At 34.8% G+C, this 21,400-nt stretch overlaps 1 protein-coding gene across 2 annotated transcripts in view; it reads right to left on the reverse strand.

The window, feature by feature from the left end:
* The window catches only part of CHD1 (chromodomain helicase DNA binding protein 1), a 74,208-nt gene that overhangs the window by 9,565 nt on the left and 43,243 nt on the right, over positions 1–21,400 (reverse strand). The window contains exons 18-32 of one of the 2 annotated variants that reach the window (XM_031011276.3): positions 20,837–20,908; positions 18,364–18,513; positions 17,251–17,399; positions 16,506–16,602; positions 16,308–16,403; positions 14,784–14,960; positions 11,647–11,807; positions 10,322–10,363; positions 8,851–8,981; positions 7,682–7,820; positions 7,315–7,465; positions 5,970–6,086; positions 5,037–5,165; positions 4,265–4,528; positions 3,746–3,886 (exon numbers count right to left, since the gene is read on the reverse strand). In XM_031011276.3, coding sequence (XP_030867136.2) covers positions 3,746–3,886; positions 4,265–4,528; positions 5,037–5,165; positions 5,970–6,086; positions 7,315–7,465; positions 7,682–7,820; positions 8,851–8,981; positions 10,322–10,363; positions 11,647–11,807; positions 14,784–14,960; positions 16,308–16,403; positions 16,506–16,602; positions 17,251–17,399; positions 18,364–18,513; positions 20,837–20,908 — 2,016 coding nt within the window. The remainder of the gene's footprint in view (positions 1–3,745; positions 3,887–4,264; positions 4,529–5,036; positions 5,166–5,969; positions 6,087–7,314; positions 7,466–7,681; positions 7,821–8,850; positions 8,982–10,321; positions 10,364–11,646; positions 11,808–14,783; positions 14,961–16,307; positions 16,404–16,505; positions 16,603–17,250; positions 17,400–18,363; positions 18,514–20,836; positions 20,909–21,400) is intronic. The other variant, XM_055387287.2, reaches the window with a different exon arrangement.

Raw genomic sequence — 21,400 nt, forward strand, 5'->3', positions numbered from 1 at the left:
ATTATAAATAAAATTAGAATTCAGTCAGATCTGATGCTTTAAGAAAGGGAAAATCTTTAATTTCCTTTCTAACTTTTAGTTTATTCATTGCTTTTCTTTATGTTTCCTATTTTTTGTTCAACTTTGGCAGTTTATATTCTGTTAGAAAATAATTTATCCAACATATGTAAGTTTAGTACATACTATGTTCTAGGCATTGTTCCAGATGCAGGAAATAGAGCTGTAAGTAAACAGATCCTGCCTTTATGGAACCTGGACTCTTGTATAAGAGAGCCAGTAAATGAACAAGAAATAGTGTGTCAGATGACAACAACTGTGATAAAGAAAAATAAAGGAAGAAAGAGCAGGGAGCTTCCTATCTTATCATAAGCAAGATTTCAGAGAAGGGCAATGTTTGAGAGGACACCTAAAGAAAATGAAGGAGTAAGCCATACCAAGTAGAGGAAAAAACAAACATGAAAGTCCTAAAACTTGTTTGACATGTTTTTTAAAAAAGTATGAATGCCAGTGTCGCTGGAACCAAGTAAGTGAGAGAAGTGGCCGGCAATGATGGGAGGTGACTAGATGCTACGAGGCTAGTTTCAGGCTAAGAATCTTTTCTCCTAAATGAGATGGAAAGCCATTGGAGTGTTTTAGGCACAGAAATATAACAGTGTGACTTTATTCTCCCTCTAAGTCATGATTACTCTGGTTGCTATGTGGAGTACAAACTGAGGTATGAGTAGGATGGAAGCAATAAGAATAGACCCTGACAATAGTCCTTTGCAATAGTATTTAATCTATTTTATAGAAGAAACTGAAACTTAGAATACAATGACATCTGTCAAACCCAGCTCTAACTGACCTCAGACTCTGCTCTTTCTTGACTGCTAAATTATACTGTCATTTAGGAAGACAACCAGTAAAAGGAAAATCAAGGTACCAAATGAAGCAAATATGTTTAGACAGTGACAACCTAGAAAAGGCCATTGAATTTCATAATTACTTAGAGCTATTCCCAAATACAATGGAATTCCTTACTTAGAGGTAAAATCCTATACAAGCCAGAAAGTCTGGCTACAGAGTCCACGTTTAAGAACTATTCCAGTCCTCATTTCCATGATACACACCATATCATTTAAGATTAATGGAGAGGAAATTCATGCATTGTGCACAGCAGGAATTTTTCCATTCCAGCAGTTACATGAAAAAGTCCGAAGATTAAAAAAGAAATGTGGGGGAAAAAAAAGTGGCAAGAGATACAATTTCACCTAATTCATTAGTAGACCACATAGAGAAGGGGAAGTAGCTCCAGTGAAAAGTTTAATGTTTTCACTTCAAAAAAGCAAAAGAATACCACCTCCCCCGAATCCCACCCAATACAGAGTAGGTAAAAAAACAAAAACAAAAAACAAAAAACAAAAACAAAAACGGTTACCCTTGAAAAAGAGAGAAGAAATTCCAGCCTGTGAACCTGCAGAGGAGATAAAAATAAAAGTCCAGAGATAAAAAATATGGCTCAAATAAATAAAATGGAAGACAGGAGCTGCAGCAGCTTTGAATGTCTCCAATACTCCCAGTGACTGGAAGAATGTCAACAGCTCAAAGTAGGGAGAACAAGAGGACTGGTAAAAACCAATATATTTAAAAAGCATGAACAATATTTGAACTATATTAGGGCATGTTGTGGAATCGGTAGGAAATACATTAGTGGGTTCATTAAATCAACATTGTCTAGTCACGGTGCAAAAGAAGAGAAAGTAGGACAAGAGGATAAGCTGGGGATCTAGAAGGACATAATGGGTTGAAAACAAATATAATTTTAGAAGGTGAAATTTTCCCTCTTTGAAGTATAGCATTTGATTAATACTAGTGATAAAGCTGACACCCAAGTCTAACAAGTGACTGAAGTATGTTAACTGCTCCAACTAGTATAAAAGATTCAGATGCTAGAAATCTCTGAAAAGGAAATATAGGAATATATATTTATATATAAATTTGTGTATATTGTAACTACATATAAACATGACACATCTATATATCAGACTATAAGTGTTTCCTTCAGTTGTGGCTTGTAAGGAAACATTTCCTAGTCCTAGTTAAAGCCAAACTACATTATCGGTCTCATATCACTCAGCCCTTTTTTCTCTAACATTATTATTTCTTCCTGGTTTTGCTCTGCAATTGGACTTTTTAGTCTCACTCTATCTGCTTCACATGTCTGAATTTAGGAACAACATCTACAAAAATCACTATCGATTTCTGAGCTTTTTTGAAGACAGCACTGATCTGTAAACTTTACATGTACCAATTCATTTAATCTTCATACTTACTTACCAAATAGCATTCTGCCTCAAGAGTCAGTACTATTAAGCACATACATACTGTTATATTATGTAATTACATAAGTATATAATTATATTCAGTAAATAAATTATGAATACATACATTGAGTAAATTATAAATAAATAAATTATAATTATCTTCAGTAAATAAAGTCTTTAGAATAAAGGCACAGATAGTTTCTCCCTCACTTTGAGGAACGCAAAGGCATGACAACATGCAGAATCAGTATATTTGACAAGAGCTATTGCCAGTCCAAAACAACATCGGTACAAAAACTGAGCCTGTTTAGAAACTCATAATTTGACAATGCAACTTTATAGCTACTGCATCTACTAACAAAACATTAGGCTCATATTTTGTACCTATTTTTTTCTTATTTCACTTTTCTAGTGAAACATTTCATTCTTCTTGTATTTTTTAAAAAATATATTGGTCTGCAAAAGACTGGGAAAAAAACTAGTCCTTCACCATAAATAAGCACTATTACACGTGTGTGTGTGTGTATACATATTTATTTTTTAATGGCATTGGGAATTTAAAAATTTGAAATACGAGCTGGAGGAAAACAAATTCACTCAAAGTACTTGTTAAACCCCTCTTCTTAAAACTCTTTATTAAAAAGTCTTTCTGAGTTGCTTCTAAATTTAAGACACCAGCTGGGTGCGATTAGCTCATGCCTGTAATCCCAGCACCTGGGCCCACCTTGGCCTCCTTTTATCTCCCTTGTTTTTTTTATTTTTATTTTTTGAGATAGAGTCTCGCTGTTGTCGGCCCGGGCTGGAGTGCAATGGTGCAATCTCGGCTCACAGCAACCTCAGCCTTCCAGGTTCCAGCAATTCTCCTGCCTCAGCCTCCCGAGTAGCTGAGATTACAGGTGCTCGCCAACACACCCAGTTAATTTTTGTTTTTTTTCTTAGTAGAGTGTCACCATGTTGGCCAGGTTGGTCTCAAACTCCTGACCTCAGGTGATCCACTGCCTCGGCCTTCCAAAGTGCTGGGTTTACAGGTGTGAGCCACCACGCCCAGGCTTATCTCCCTTTTACGCTAAGGAGTTCGAGACCAGCCTGGGTGACATAAAAAATCCCCATCTTTACAAAAAACTAAAAATTAGCTGGGTATATGGCACATGCCTCTAGTCCCAGCTACTCGAGAGGCTGAGGCAGGAGGGGCACTTGAGCCCAGGAGGTTGAAGCTGCAATGGGCCGTGACTGCACCACTGAACTCCAGCCTGGGCGACAGTGAGACGCTAACTCAAAAAAGAAAGGAAGAAAAAAAAAGACACCCTTCAAATTCCAAATACATTGCTTTTATCAATCTACAATAAATTCAAATGCAGTTCTAAATTAAATGCTATAAATGACAAACTTCAACTTAAATGTTTTATGAGTTAATACTAATAATCAGAAAGTCTAAGGCTTACAATGCTGAATGTCTTCTGATCCAGCTCTTCAGATTCTTCAGAAATGGGAACTGGTTCACCACTTGCCGTGATATGAACTGGAGCATCTGACACTGAAGATTTCTTGGATCTTTCCCTACCATCAGACTTGGATTCACTCAACTAAAGAAAAAGTGAAAAGAAAACAAAAACAAAACCCCAATAGCAACAAAGGCAAAATGACTAACACTTCCAGAAAATAATTACTGTCTCATTTTATTCTACAAGTGCTCATTCTCATTGAATATCCTCATCTATTTTAATTTGTTTTTTTCCCCAATTTTATTTGGGGAAACAATCAAAGCTACTCTGTAATGTTACTCTGAAGGTAAAGCATTAAAGAGTGTTCAGACCTATTATTCTCCTCTACTGCATACCCAAACATGCTTCTGAAGAACTCAGTTATTGAGACTAATAAGGGCTGATATGCAATTTTGTCTCCTAAAAGGTAAATATGCTGATTGTTTTTACTTTCTACATTTTTTATTATGATTTGCATACCTTTTCTTCCTTTATGTCTTTTTCTTTCTGTATAGCTTCTTTTACTTTGTTTTCTCTTTTTTCTTTAAAATCTTTTTCCTTTATATCTTTCTTATCCTCTTTTTCTTTTATCTCCCTTTTAAGTTCTTTTTTATTCTCCTTTTCTTTTGCTTCCCTCTTTTCTTCTGGTTCCTTCTTTATATAAACATCTGGCTCAGGTTTTTCTTCACTGTCTCTTTCTGTTTTAATTTTTTTATTTGGATGTTTCACAGAACTGATCTCATCCTGGAAAGTGCAAGTATGGCCAATGTATTACTAACCAAATTTTAACAACGACTAATTTTTCTTCATATGACTACGGATTGCATGTATGTGGATTCTGAAAGAGCCCAGAATCCCCCTAATAATGATACATGCAATGTTTACCTTCCTATAAACTAAAGTAAGCCAGTCCCATTCAAGTTCATAATACAATTAAAAGAGACAGAAACTCATCGAATTGGCAAATGTTTGAAAAGGAAGGACCTTTGCTCTATGCCTCTAGTGCTATATAATATCTACTGGACAGTTAGAATTCTGTTCTATAATTGAGACTGTTATGAACTATAAGTGCGTGCGCACGTGCGCGCGTGCACACACACACACACACACACACACACACACACACACACAGACTTCGGTACCTAAAATATAAATTTTAAGGGACTAGTTCAAATTTTAAATGTAAAGTACACAAAAACATGCCATATTCCCTTTCCATAGAAAAGGTTGTTGTTCTAAAACACATTCTTACTTTATCATCATCTTCATCAGACTTCTCTGAAGGCAGAGGAGAAGAATCACTCTTTATTTCCTCTTTCACTTTTATAGACTTCATTGCTTTATTCTTCTTAGCTCTTGCTTTTCTCCTCTTTGAACTTCCCTAAAAAATCATTATTTTAATTTTAACCAATTCTACAGATTTCATTTTTAAAAACGTCATAAACATTAAATCCAAGGGCTAGAACACATATTCCTACCTGATCCTTAGTCTATTGGTAATAAGCTGTACCAACATCAGAAACTCAATAAAGGTGATATAACTTAATGAGTCAAATATAATATTAATGTAAATAATAAATACTAGCCAATTATTATTCCTTTAAAAAAAGGATCAGAGAGAAGTAGAAACAAATTTTTTACCCTCTGAGATTATTATGGCCTTCAGCTTAATTTTATAGCACAAGAGACTGCATTAGGAATGATTTTTAACGCTACACAGGTAGTTATTGACATTATGGTCACAGGTAAACTTCTAACAGTTGCCCTAAGTTTCCAATCACCTCCTTTTTGGTGTCTTTTTCCTTCTTTTTCAGTAAGCTTGGCAACCTATGACGCTGTCCCTTAAGCATTCTAATGACTCCAAGTAAAACAGTCATGTAGGCTATGTAGGCTTGACTTCTCAAAAAGTACTCCGCACGCTAAACGAGTTTTCTCTATCCCTCTCTAAAACTAGAAAAAAACCCAGAATCCTACTTCTAAAAGCTATGATTCACCAGTTTTAACATGTATGCTGAGATAATTTAAGGTAAAATTTAAATATGGCAACATCAAATAAAACTACTTAATTACAGAAAAATCCATTTATATAAGCTCATATTGACTTCAGATGTTTAGCATGGTGAAGTAAACAAAATTTACCTTACTAAAAAGTAAACTGGTCTTAGGCATGTGGGCTTTAACTTACCGCACCAGAAAGAGCTTCTTTTTTTGCAAGATCTCTACTAAGTAATTTGATGAGGTAGTCTGCACGGGTCTGCAACTGTTTTGCTTGTGGTTTTTTATCGGGATCATCTGGAAGAATCTGAAAAAGCAATAAATTCTTTCAGATTGTCTTAATAAATAACACGAGAAATGTACTGGCTAAAAAATGCTTAACCATTTAAATATATATATAGTTCACCAACAAGTTTCAATTATTAATATTTGTAGGAATAAACTCAATGCAAAATGTATTTTTTATACGTATGCCAGAGCCAAAAATTTAATTTTTCTGAGAATGAATTCTAAACTTAAAAAACCCTCAGATTATCTTTCAAAATGAAAATAGAAAGTATGAGGTTGTAAATTTCCTTCAAATATACAAAAGTGTACTTAACATCCACTATTAAATGTTATATAATCCTTAAACACCTTCCCTTTTCAGTAAAAGTGTACTTATATATAATGTACACAAAAATTCCTATAATACAAGATGTCATCTTTCTAGAAGAAGACCTAAAGCATACACTGGGAGGAAAGTTTTACAGGGGAATCTAGACTACTTAATTTTTTCTTCACAGTAACAAATGACAAAGCACCAACATCTAAAGGTTCCCAACACATAGGATAAACAATAAGGAAGTTCTCCCAGTGTTTCCCATTCTAGGCAAAAAAAAAAAAAAAGGATTTCAGCTAGCACAGTGCAACCAAATGACCAAAAATACTACAATGCCGATGTTTTTAAAAAATAAATATAAAAGATTTTAAGGATTTTGTCTTACTGGAATAATAAAATTAATGATGAATGGGTACAAATATATAGTTAGATGGAAGAAATAAGACCTAGTGTTTGATAGGTGAGTAGGGTGACTATAGTTAGCAATAATCTATACATTATAAAATAGCTAGAAAAGAATCACTTAAATGTTCCTAAAGATAAATATTTAAGGTGATAAATGTTCCAGTTATCCTAATTGCATCTTTATATATTATATGATTGTATCAAATTATCACATGCATCCAAAAATATGTACATTATGCATCAAAAAATTTTTTAAAGCTAATGATGGAATAAGACTTTTAACCTCATAATTTGAAAAATAATACACCTAATGCCTTAATAACATATAATTTCACAGTAACGCAAAATCTCAGAAATCATTGAAATTTGATCCTTTCACGCAAAGCATCTTCTAAATGCACCAAGGTCACACAACCAGCTACTGCCTTGGTTTCCAGATTTCCATTATTTCCAACATAATTTAAAAGCAAAAATTAGAATAAATTAAATTCAACATGAATGGTTAACAGAATCAGAAATAGATAAATACCTTGTGTGTTAGACTGAGGTCAGGATCCATTTTAATCATTTCCCAGCTTCCATATCCATATTCATAGATGCCAATTAACAAATTGGAATCATCTTCTTTGCCCCAGTCTATATCAAAATGAGCTGCCTTTGTGTGGCATGGGATAGTATACCTGGCATCAAAGTTAATAACTAATGATAAGTTTGTAATTGCCTTAACTGAAAAATTAATTTTGAAAAACGTGAGTCATTAGAACTTCAAAATAATATGCTTTATTTCTTCCTTTTTTTTCCCCAAAACTAGCCAATAACACCATAAAAATTCAGCACATTCATTTTGCAATTATTGAATAACAAAAATCTTACAATGGAGAAAATAAATCACTCACTGCTTTCTTTCTTCTGGATCAGAAGGAATGGATTTGTGCAAAGGTATTAATTCTTCTTCGTGGGAGATGACTAGTTTGGCATTCACCTGTACTCCTGATATTCGGAATGTTGGACCCTTCACTTTTCCGAGTCTACCACCTTGATTTTTTTTAAAAAAAAAACAGTATTTTTAAAAGTATAAAACATAATTCTACAAAACACCAAGCAACTGATGCTATTACTTATGTTATTTAACAATAAGTATTCCTTATTTATATTATTAAGAGATTACTGGAAAACCTTAAACTTCATTACATATGAACAAGTGATTATAATCTTGCAGATGCAAAGTCACGAAAAGTATCTAAGTGTTTTACCAATTACATAAGATGGATCAATCTACTAATACCATCAGCCTCTAAATAAAGAATTATAGGATGATGACTCAGGGTCTCACTCTGTTGCCCAGGCTGGAAGTGCAGTGGTGCAATCATTGCTCACTGCAGTCTTGACCTCCTGGGCTCAAGCAACCCTCCCACCTCAATTCACAAGTAACTGAGACTACAAGCATGCACAATCACACCCTGCTAATTTTTATGTTTTCATGTTTCTTAGAGACAGGGTCTCACAATGTTGCCCAGGCTGGTCTCAAACTCCTGGGTTCAAGCTAAACTCCCATCTCAGCCTCCAAAAGTGCTAGGATTACAGGTGTGAGCCACTATGCCTGGTCTGCTTACTAAATTTTATCTAAATAATTTTTATTCAGGTAAATGAACAGCAAAATAAGCATAATAATAAAATAATTATGTCCCAAACCAATATTATATATTTGCATTATATTTTCCCAGTCATCTATACTAAAAAACCTATAGATACTATACATATTGTACTGTGTGTGTGTATATATACACATATATCTATGAATGTACATATGTGTGTGTATAAAACAGTAATTTCTGACCTTACCTCCCAGACAGAAAATGTCAGGGGAATTAAAAACAGATTCTACTGCCTTCGAATTGCAATTCTGTTCTCCATTTCCTATTACCCAGAATAGCTTTACTTTGTTTTATAAATAACCTTTTGAGACTGATGAATAAATAATTTAAGATATAATATCTAGCTCAATAAAGCATATTTTGAAACTTTCATTTACTTCTCTTTTAAATCACTCTCATTTTAATGTTACCTGTTCGTTCTGTTCCCGAAGAACTATCCTTTAATGCTTTAATGCAACCATTATGTACCAATTCTCCCAGTCGTCTAAGGTCTGTTTCTGACTTATCAACTAATTCAGCATCTCGAGCAATTGCATCTAATCTGTAACAAAATAATCCAATTTTCAGGTAAATATGTTAAATGAAGTGGTGCCATTTAAGATTAAGTTTCACTCTATTTCAAGATCTGAATATCACTCTACTGCATGCTCTATATATTCTTGTTCACATAAATGGCAGGAAACACATAAAAACCAGGACAATGTGGCAGACAAACAATTCATTTATATATTCAATAATAATGAGTTTAATTCATTATAGAGCAAATGGAAGATTATATACCAATTCTATAAAACCTTTTAATAACTGATCAAATTTTAAGATGTTCAGAATGAAGTGGTAAAGCTTTATAATTGTAAACACAAAAGCTGAGTAAAGTTCTGTAACTTTTTATTACTGTGCACCAAATAGATAATATGAATAATACTCAAGACATTTTTTCATCTAAAATAATTATGCAAGTATTTCATTATATTTTAAGTATGCCATCTCAAAATAAAACAAAATATATCTATTTTTGAAGGGATTTTTTAAGAGTAAAAAAATAAACTAATTTGAGTCTTTGCTGATCCATATTCAGACAGTGGGTTGGCCACAACAAAGGGCAAAGAATATCCAAATCACAATAATTATTGAGATTATCTGATAACTTCAAAAAAACTGTCTTAATTTGAATTTTAATACAGTTTGTATAATAAGAGAATGAATTTGAGAAAATTAAAATATCTCTACTTAGGGAAAGCAGAGCTGGTTAAAAGGCTGGGTTAGCCTTTGGGAGGCTGAGGCAGGCGGATCACCTGAGTTCAGGAGTTCTAGACCAACCTGGCCAATATGGTGAAACCCCGTCTCTACCAAAAAAAAAAAAAAAAAAATTAGCTGGGTGTGGTGGCATGCGCCTGTAGTCCCAGGGGCTCGAGAGGCTGAAGCAGGAGGATCACATGAACCCATGAGGCGGAGGTTACAGTGAGCCAAGATCGCGCCACTGCACTCCAGCCTGGGAGACAGTGAGAGACTCCATTTAAAAAGAAAAAAAAAAAAAAAAAGGCTGGGTTAGCAACTCAGCCCCTCTATGGATAAATCTGCTCGTGCTACTCTTAAGTTATTGATGAAAAATGAGATAAAGATTGTAAAAAGTGCCTTACCGTCATAAAAGTGCAATTTAAACATGTATAGATAATTTACAGGAAAGAAATTTGAGACTAGAAATTAAACACAGTATAAAAACATTTTTAAAAACAATCTGAAATTTCCCTTGTACATTAATTTTGTAAATGCCGATTAAAAGCAAATTTAACAAAGTAGCTAAACTGAATGTTAATACAAATGAATAAAGGTGACAGCATGTAACACATTCCATTATTCTATGAGAATAAACGTATTTACCTTTCCAGAGGACCACCAAATTTCTTATAGCTCTTGATAAACCTAAGAGAAAATAATTGTTTGGTAAATGTGAGCTTCAGTATTCACCAAAAATATATGTATTTCTGATATTTACAGATATAAGAAAATACTTGTTAGTATAAAAATTCAAGGCACTGTTATCTAAGAAGAATGAATAAACTATGCTAAAAACAAAAATGTTAAAACATTAAGATATACCAGGTAAGACAAGGTAAATTAACACCCAGGATGATGTTTAGATATCAGTATAAATAAAACAATAGAAGCTAAATTTTGTTTTAAAAATTACTTTATTATTTTCATAAGACCAAAAGAAGGTCTGAAGCTACCACAGGAAGTGTCTCCACAATAATTATCAATTATATTACACTTCCTCACATTCCAAGTGCTGATAAAAATTCGCTGAATGGCTTTAATTCAGATGTGTATTACACCAACAATGCAAAATTAAAATTTTACTTAAGAAAGCTACGTAAGTGGTTAATAAATGAGGAAAAATATCCAGGTAAAGTAGAAGTTGAAATGCTTCCTCAACTAAAGACGAAAAGTACAGCAATTCAGGTGGTCATGAAAGTGCCTTTTAAAAAGGCTAACAATGTATTAAATTTTCTGGTAGAAAGAATGAGGAAGAATTTTGTCAGGTCTAAGATTTAAAAGAAAAAAGTCACAATGGCTTCAAAGAAACTTTCAAAATACAAAACTGAATAAGATTTTAATAAATGTCATATCCAAAACTATTACATAAACAAAAGTAAGCTGTTATCCCATTCCTCTTAAATAAATGTGTATATATAAACATATTCTGAATGGACACTACAATAAATATATCCTGCCTGGCCAATCTTACCTCATCTCAATTCCTACTTGAACATATCAGAAATGCTTTTAACAGGGTTACTTTCAAAAAGGAAATTACCCTGATGTTGAGAAACTACAAAAATACAGAATTTCCACAAAAAATTAGTAACTTTGGGAGTCATAAACACAGTGAGAATTTTTAAAAATCAAATGCATCAAAACTACTTTTATTATTCGAAAGGATCACTATTGAGTCAAATTAATAAAAAAATTTGTGTAGTCTAAGCAGTTTAGCAATAAATAAATAACATGCAAAGATTAGACACCAAACTTGTTTTGTTCAGTTATAACAAATACCCAAAAGCAGAACCACCCAATTCCTACTCAAATAACAGATTTGCCTCTTCTAAAACTTCATCACAATTTTTGAAAATTATGGCGTTTTTACATTTTAGTTTCACACTCTACTAAAACCAAGTTGAAGCGATTGTCTTATAACACCTTACCGCCTAATTTCTGCGTCACTAAATCCTTTAATATTCTCCCGAGGAATAGTCCGTGGTCTTCCACGTTTCTTTGGCCTTTTCCCTTCAGAGATGGAATCACTATCAGATCCAGAGTATCTCCTACTTCTACTGCGCCTCCCTTCACTTCCATTGAAACTAATCTGGAATTGGAAAATATTTACCCAACCTTAGTGTAAAAACAGCTTGTATCTTAAGAGCAAAAACCATTATAAAAGATGGTCAGAATCTTAAATATGTTATTAAATGTATCAAAAACATTCCATAAACAAAATTACAGAGCAAACAGAGAAAAATATATACCTCTGGTGGATATTTTGAGTTAAAAGGTAATTAGACATTATATCAAAAGCCTCAAAAGTTATTCTACTGACGCAGCAACATAACCTCTAGGCATTTTTCCTGAGGAGATCAGGACTGTGAAGAAACATTGATCAATAAAGTAATTTACATCATAAAAGAAAAATGTGGCTGAGTGCAGCAGCTCATGCCTGTAATCCCAGCATGACTGGGAGGCCAAGGCAGGAAGATAACTTGAGCCCAGGAGTTCAAGACCAGCTTAGGCAACATAGTGAGACCTTGTCTCTACCAAAAATTTAAAATATTAGCCAGGTATTTTTGTAGCACGCACCCGTAGTTCCAGCTACATGAGAGGCTGAGGTGGGAGGATCATTTGACCCCAGGAAGCTGAGGCTGCAGTGAGCAATGACCATACCATGGCATTTCAGCCTGAGCAACAAAGTGAGATCCTGTCTCAAAAACAAAAAGCAAATAATCTAAATATTCATCAGAGACCAGACAAATCTATACGATAGAATGCTGAGACACCATTAAAAATGGGGTTGTAGAATAATTAACATTCATGACATACTGTCAAAAAAGAAGAAAAAGTTCCAAATTAATACAACTCCAATTTAATTTGGCAAATGATAATGAATTTTTAAAAATTAGAATGTACACTGTGATAATGTTATCAGTCCTATCTCTGGATGAACAGATTGATTAGCTGTCTTTTTTTCCGTTCTGCTTAATATCCACATATTGCTATTCTAACTAGACAAATCAGATATTCGAAAGAAAAAAATGCCAGTTGAACCCACATAAAAGGCTATTTGTAACATCCATTAATTTTAATAAGATACATCAAAACATATATTCTGTAAGTCTTGGGAGTTTTTCCAAAGCCTTGGCACATATTCTGAACCTCTAATATGCTGAAAGTTAAATGAAGTAAAAAATGGTATTTAGACCTTATTTTTTCTAACCTCCCTTGATCTTTTCACAAGATCTAATGCAATGCTGCATTCTCACACACTCTAAAACAAAACTACTTAGGGGTTTGGAGAAATAAACAGAAACAAGAAATAACATGCATGGTTACTTTCAGGCCAAAAGCATTATTTTTGGCTCTACTTCTGGCTGTTATGTAGAAACTTGGTAGGGGCACTGCTCCTACTCTAACAACAAATCTGATGTACAAAATCATAATTTTTCTGTTTAACATCAGAGAGATAAAATCACACAGCAACCTACACATTTAAATATAAGGATATACAGGAGATTACAAAAAGAGAAAAAGAGGACTTGAACAGTGGCTCATTTGTGAAGAGCACAGGTGACAGAAATCAAGTACCATACAAGCAGGTAAGAGGAGATCAGCTAAAATCTGCTAATGGCTGAGTGTACGCTATTGTGAGATCACAGGACCTAACAGCCAAAACTCGGAGGACCTGCACCCACTCCCAAGCACTTTGCCACGAACTTCCACCAGGTGCTCATGAGAAGGAAGACTGGAGAAAACTTTCCTCCATGGTACAGCCTTGGAGAAAGAAAGCAGTCACCTTTGTGGAAACAGGAAGGAAGCCTTAACAGACCCTTCTCATCTGCTCAACTGAGGGAACAGAATAAGATCTAATACGGTTGCAAGAAAAGAAAAAACAAAAAGCTCTACCCTTCGGAGAATGGTAGCAGGGCAGGGACTAGAGTGGGGCAAGCCCCTCATTTGCCCAGGCTTAAAATTTAAGGAAGCACGAAAAAACTCAGTAATCAAGACAAAAAATCTTATATCCTAAAAACCAAAGGATACTAGAAAAAGAAATTAGTCTTAGAATTTTTTTCCTTTTTGGCCATATAGCTTGGCATGGCACTATTACAGTTATTTAAAATTTTGGTATTTGTTTACTTAGGCCACTGAATAAACACCAACAAATTTTTAAAAATTAAAATTACATAAAATATGCTTTCTGAACATGACAGAATTAAACTACCAATGATTAACAAACACAGTTGAAAAATCTCCTAAATATCTGAACATTTTAAAACATACTTCTAAAAAAACCTGTGGGTCAAAGATAAGTCATATGGGAAATTTTAAAATGTTTTTAAATTAAGGAAAATATAAAAATAGATTTGGAAGATTCAGAAAAAGTAACGCTTAAAGAAAAATTTGTAGCATTAAATGCCGATATTAGAAAAGAGAGATTACATTTCTATATCTAAGCTTGCACCTTAAGAAACTGAATAAAAGAGGCCAGGTGCAGTGGCTTGTGCTATAGTCCCAACATTTTGGTAGGCCAAGGCAGATGGATCACTTAAGCCCAGAAGTTCCAGACCAGCCTGGACATGGTAAAACCCCATCTCTACAAAAAGAATACAAAAATCAGCTGGGTGTGGTGGGACACACCTGTAGTCCCAGCTATTTGGGAGGCTGAGGTGGGAGGATCATCTGAGGCTGGGAGGTTAAGGTTGCAGTGAGCCAGAATTGTGCCACTGCACTCCAGCCTTGGCAATAGAGCAAGATGCTGTCACCAAAGAAAAAAGAAAAGAAAGAAAACAGCAAATTAAATCAAAAGCAGAAAGGAAGAAATAATAAATTGCGGAAACTCATGAAATTAAAAACACACACACACAAAAATCAATGAAACCAGGAGCGGGTTCTTTGAAAAGATGAATAAAAGAGGAAGAAACACTTCTCAACTCATTTCATGAGGCAAACATTATCAAATCAAGGCCATTACAAGAAAAGAAAACTATGAACTGATACCTCGTAGAAACAAACAAAATCAGCCCAGGTTGAATACTCTTACTTTATAGAAATATCTTTAAAATTGCAAAATCACCTGTTTTGCACAATTTCTCATTCTTGGGAGCATATAAATTTCTTCAAGTTCCTTTTGTCTTTCTTCTTCTTCCAATCGTCTTCTTTGATCTTCTGGAATAATTTCCTCCCAATTCTTTGAATTTCTTTCAGGTTCCAACTCAATGTCATCCTCATCCATATTTGAGAAGTTGGCAACCTGATAAATTTCAGAATTTTAAGAGTAACTGTTACAGAAAAATTGATCCCTAAAATTTTTTTTTAAGGGGAAGAATTGGCATGCTTCTTAGGATAATGAACATGGCTGTGGACTAAACCAAATATAACTTCTAAACAACCTAGATTCATTTCTTCATTAGGGCAAAGCAGATCAAACCAAATGACATCTAATAATCCTCTAGGAATGATTTTCTTTTGCCCTACTGCTCAACAAAATTAGTAGCATCACAGAACTAAGAGCACTTAACAGAACAACAAAAAAGTAATTTATACTATTAACATGCTAAATAATCTGCAGAAATTCTCAGACCAGTCCACCTATCAAGTATTGTAGAACAATCTAATATCATTTTTATGGTCACAAAAACACTATCTAAAGAGCTACTGGCAGAGACATAGAGCTCTTTGAGAGCACACTAATTTCTGTGAGGATTACATACGATAGCACATTTAAGGTACTATGCAAGGTCTGGTATACAGAAAGCACCCATTAAGGCTAACTATCACAGCCGGGCGAAGTGGCTCACGCCTGTAATTCCAGAAACCTTCACCTCTTAACCAGGATTACTCAACATTCTATCTTATCTCCCCCTGCTATAGCTCTTTCCTCACTACAGTCAATCAACCACAAAGTAGTCAGAATGATTCATTAAAATTATAAAAGTTTTTTATTCACTGTGTGGGGTACACTGTAGGTGTTCCATAAATATTTGTCAAATGAACACATGAAATGAATTGATCTTTAAAAACCACAGTTCATAGAGAACAGCTAAGATGTAGAGAAACCTGTTTCTTCAAACAAATGGCACTTAACTTACTCCATGAGGTCAGTTGACTTATGTTGTTTTAGGACTCCTTTCAACTCATTGACCCTCAACAAACCAGGGATATTAAGTATCAATATATAGTAGCTTATTGCTTACTTTGACTGATTTACTTGAGTTTTCTTATTTGTGATAAGTTAATGTCAAAAACTGCTTCAAAAAAATATCAGCTGAAAGCTTTCAGTCACGGAAATCTAAATAAGAGATCACACTGATTCATTTATTTACCCAAGTATTTAAGGACATGCTATTTGCCAAACACTATTCTAGTTGCTAATTAGGAAACAACAGCTCTTTCCACCCAACTAAATGTAACTTCATAAATGGGTTTGGTCTCTTTCAAATCAGTTTGCTACTGGTTTGTCTGAACAAGAGAGAGTAGTTTTTACATAACACAGCAATCTTCCTGATTATGCTTAAAGATAGATTAACAAACCACTAAATGACATAACTCAATTCCTCTCAATTTATGTAATTGTAAGGAAAATTTTGTTTAAATCTACCTTGAACTGGGAAAGCAATTCATCTCCTACAGTTAAAGGACCTGGTTCATTTTCATGAGTTTCAGCTCTCTTCAAGATCTCATCTATATCCATTTCCTATAATTAGAAAGACAATATTTAAATATACTTGAATCCTTTCATCCTGTCAAATATATGACACATATTCTGAGGCAGGCCTTTTTTTTTTTTTTTTTTTACCTGGGGCTCTTGTTCTTCTCCTTCAGGTTCCTTAAAAAGTTCTTCAGCACCAAACTTTAAAATGGCTGACAACTCTTCTTTATTGAAAGGAGTAGAACTAAAACAGGAAAAACAAAAATGCTTAACATTAACAGTTAAAAATATAACATTTACAAAATGCTTAACATTAACAGTTAAAAATATAACATTTACACAGCACTTTTATTAATTACTGACATTTTCACCTTTACAACAGTTACATGAAGAAGTTAGACGAATCAAGTATTAGAATCCTTTTTTTTTTTTTTTTTTTTGGAGACAGTGTGTTTCCCTCTGTCACCCAGGCTGAAGTAGTGCACTGGCACAATCTTAGCTCACTGCAACCTCTGCCTCCCGGGCTCAACTGATCCTCCCACCTCAGCCTCCTGAGTAGCTGGGACTACAGTTGTGTGTCACCATGCCCAGCTAAGTTTTTTATTTTTTGCAGAGGTGGGGTTTCACTATGTTGCCTAGTGCAGTATATTTATTTTAAAATAAGGAACTTGAAGCATAGAAGTGAAAGAGATTACCCCTAAAATTACAAATCTGTAGCGATGAAACCAGGTATTGAAGTATGTCTTCTAACTAGAAATTAGTCCAAAGTCTTCCAAAATATAAAAAGTACAACTCTGAATACATTTCCTCAATGATCTACAGTGATGTAACATATCAAAAATATGAGTTTACTGACTCTAAAATGACATTTTTTTAATAATCAAGTAACCACCTTGATGGGGCAGAACCTGTATGTAGTACTGTCTTCCCAGTTGTGTCCATTCTTTGAATTACAAGATGATCTAAAACCATCTTCTTTTTGGCCCTTTCAAGAATATCTTCTTCAACTGATCCCTTTGTAACTAGACGATAAATATTCACCTGTAAAAATACACACGAGGAAACAAATTGCAGTATAAAGAATTTGTTTTGCTAACCTCAAGTGCCTAAACACTGGCACACAAACTGAAGCTCATGCTATATGAAGTTTTCACTGGTTAAAAGCAAAATGAAAATTTAAAAAACATGTTTAAAGCTAGAGTTCCTCAACTTAAGGGACTATTTTGAAACTATATCCTTCCTTCCTTCTTAATATTTTGATAAGGAGATTGCATTTGCTTATTTTTGTTTTTTTAAAGGAATGACAGTAATTTTTAAGTTATGATTTAGCTGGGGAAAATGGGGGGGGCATGTAAACTTCTGATAGCCTTATTATACTCATTGCCTTGATTCTAATGTTTCATCACTCTATATAATGCAAAATTCTATGAACTACTCCCCAAGTTAATAAGAAGCCCACCATAAAACAAACTCTCCAAAATTGAAAAGAATTGGTGTAGTAAATTTTCCCTATTTCTCTAGGTCAAAGGTTCTGCAGTAAATTTTCCCTATTTCTCTAGGTAAAGGTTCAGTACCACCATTTAAGGGTATGTTGTTACAATTATAAAATGGGGTCACGTTTACATGTGGAGAATCTTGTAAGCACATGGACAAAATATAGACTAACAGAAAGGTAGCATATGCTACTCAAACTCCCTTTCAAGTTAAAATAAGCAAGTAAAGACATTTTAAAGTTTTTATTATAAAATGAAAAACACTGCATTTTATAGCCACGACTAGAATACAGGACCAAAACAGAATACATGATCCTATTTATGCATAGTTATCTCAATTCTGTCAGACTCTCCAGGTGATTTTGGTAAACCAAGTTCCTCAGTATCCTATCTGTTAAACAGTAGTATGACTGTTACACTGATCTTATCCTCTAGAGGATAAACTGAAATCACTTCCAAAAAAAAAAAGAATTCTAAAACAGCAACATAATATAAATTAAAATGAAAAATACCTGTTTCTTTTGCCCAATTCGATGGGCTCTAGCCTGTGCCTGAAGATCATTCTGTGGATTCCAATCGGAATCAAATATAACAACAGTGTCAGCAGAGGCTAAATTAATCCCTAGACCTCCAGCTCTTGTGGACAGCAAAAAGCAAAAATCCTGTAAGAAATTGAATAATCAAAATGAAAAATTTTTCAATTGATTTTCTGAACGTCAGCAGTATGGTACTAATTAAACAGAAAGGCAGTTTTCAAAACTAATAAACATCTAGCAAGACCAATCAACAAAAAGACTCCAAAATCAAATATATGTGTTATTAACACCAAATTCAATACAGTGTTTACTTCTGGTGAAAAAGAAAGAAAACGGGATAGGAAAGGAATGACGCTTCAACTCTAACTGTAAATTTTATTTCCTTAAAAAATAAAAGGCATATACCAAAAAAAGAACTCTATGGAAAACAGCGTGGAAATTCCTTAAAGGAACTAAAAGTAGAACTACCACTTGATCCAGGAATCCCACTACTGAGTATCTGCCCAGAGCAAAAAAGTCATTACATGAAAAAGATACTTGTACACACGATTATAGCAGCACAATTTGCAACTGCAACAATGTGGAACCAGCCCAAACGCCCATCAATCAACAAGAAGATAAACTGTGGTATACATACACAGTGGAAAACTACTCAGCCATAAAGAAGAATGAAATAATGGCATTTGCAGCAACCTAGATGGGATTGGAGACTAAATGTATATATATTTTTTTTTTTTTTTTTTTTTTTTTTTTGACGGAGTCTCACTCTTTTTATCTTGGCTCACTGCAACCTCCGCCTCCTAGGTTCAAGCAATTCTCCTGCCTCAGCCTCCCGAGTAGCTGGGATTACAGGCACGCACTACCACACCCAGCTAATTTTTGTATTTTTAGTAGAGATGCGGTTTCACCATGTTGGCCAGGCTGGTCTCGAACTCTTTGTTTTTTGGTTTTTTTTTTTGAGACGGAGTCTTGCTCTGTCACCCAGGCTGGAGTGCAGTGGCCCGATCTCGGTTCACTGCAAGCTCCGCCTCCCAGGTTCACACCATTCTCCTTCCTCAGCCTCCCGAGTAGCTGGGACTATAGGCGCCCGCCACTACGCCCAGCTAATTTTTTTGTATTTTTAGTAGAGATGGGGTTTCACTGTGTTAGCCAGAATGGTCTCGATCTCCTGACCTCGTGATCCGCCCGTCTCAGCCTCCCAAAGTGCTGGGATTACAAGCGTGAGCCACCATGCCCAGCCTGGAGACTACTATTCTGAGTGAAGTAACTCAGGAATGGAAAACCAAACGTTGTATGTTCTCACTTGTAAGAGGGAACTAAGCTATGAGGATGCAAAGTAATAAGAATGATACAAAGGACTCTGGGGACTCAGAGGGAAAGGGTAGGAGAGGGTGAGCGATAAAAGACTACAAATTTGGTTCAGTGTATACTGCTCAGGTGAAGGGTGCACCAAAATCTCACAAACCACCATTACAGAGCTTACTCATTTAACCAAATATCACCTGTTTCCCAAAAATCCACGGAAATAAAAAAAAATTTTTTAAAGGAAAGTGGGCTACTTTGCTGTTTTTGGGTTTTTTCTTTCCTTTTTTTTTTTTTTTTTTTTGAGACAGAGTCTCACTCTATTGCCTGGGCTAGAGTCTAGTGGCATGATCATGGCTCACCGCAGCCTCAAACTCCTGAGCTAAGTGACCCACTCAACTCAGCCTCCCAAGTAACTGGGACTACAACCGAGTGCCACTATGCCCAGTTTATTTTTTTTACTTTTTAATTTTATTTTTTTTTGTACAGACAGCAGTCTCACTGTTTCCCAGGGTGGTCTCAAACTCCTGGTCTGAAGCGATTCTCCTGCATTGGCCTCCCAAAGTGCTGGGATTACAGGTGTGAGCTACTGTGCCCAATCTGGCTAATTTATTTTGAAGCAAATTAAAATAACTGTTCCATGCTGAAACATTATTGATAATAAAGAGTAAAATTCTTGGCTGGGCGCGGTGGCTTCATGCCTGTAATCCTAGCACTTTGGGAGGCTGAGGCAGGTGGATCACCTGAGGTCAGGAGTTCAAGACCAGCCTAGCCAACATGGTGAAGCCCCATCTCTACTAAAACTACAAAAACTAGCCAGGCACAGTGGCACGCGCCTGTAATCCCAGCTACTTGTGAGGCTGAGGCAGGAGAATAGCTTGAACCCGGGAGGCAGAGGTTGCAGTGAGTTGAGATTGTGCCACTGCACTCCAGCCTGGGCAACAGAGCGAGACTCTGTCTCAAAGATAAAATCCTTAGGTTTAAACTAGAATAGTGACTTTAAAACCTCGTTTGCTAATCAAAGGTGGCTAACACTACTCTTTTTTTATCAAACTAGATATGAAGATTAAAAATGTCTGAATATAATAATGTAATACACTGATACTAAATCAAAATTATTTATAATTTTAAAAGCACTAATACATACCTCTGATCCCTCAGCATTAAAATGATCTAGAGCTTGTTTCCTCAGTTCTCCTTTTATTGATCCATCTAATCTCTAGAATAAAACACATTAAAATACGGCATATAACAGAATCAAAGTATTACAAAGCAATTAAAATTAATTATAAAATTAAGTAGAAATGTGAAGCATGTCCTTTGCTAAAACTATAATAGAAAGTACTTACTAGACAGTAAAATAATGCTCAGGCATTCTGTCTAAATTTAGTCTGTGCTCCAAATCACTAAGACTGCACCCTCAAGAGTAAATACAGCATAGGCTGTCATACTATTCTGCCTGAGTCCCCATTCTAAAAGTATGTGATTGAGTACATAGCTGTTTACAAACACCTGAAACAAGTTTCATATCATGACATGATATACTATGTTATACTCTCATGTTTTATCATTTTACTTTCAAAATGTTGGTGTAACCCATTAAACTGATTCACAGATCCATTAACAGGTTACAATTCAGTTTTAAAAACACTGATTAAGTCCAGTGTGGTTACTAGAACAGCATTAGTGTCACCTGAGAACATAGATAGGC

Source organism: Gorilla gorilla, chromosome 4 (genome assembly GCF_029281585.2).
Source record: "Gorilla gorilla gorilla isolate KB3781 chromosome 4, NHGRI_mGorGor1-v2.1_pri, whole genome shotgun sequence".
Lineage (NCBI taxonomy): Eukaryota > Metazoa > Chordata > Mammalia > Primates > Hominidae > Gorilla > Gorilla gorilla.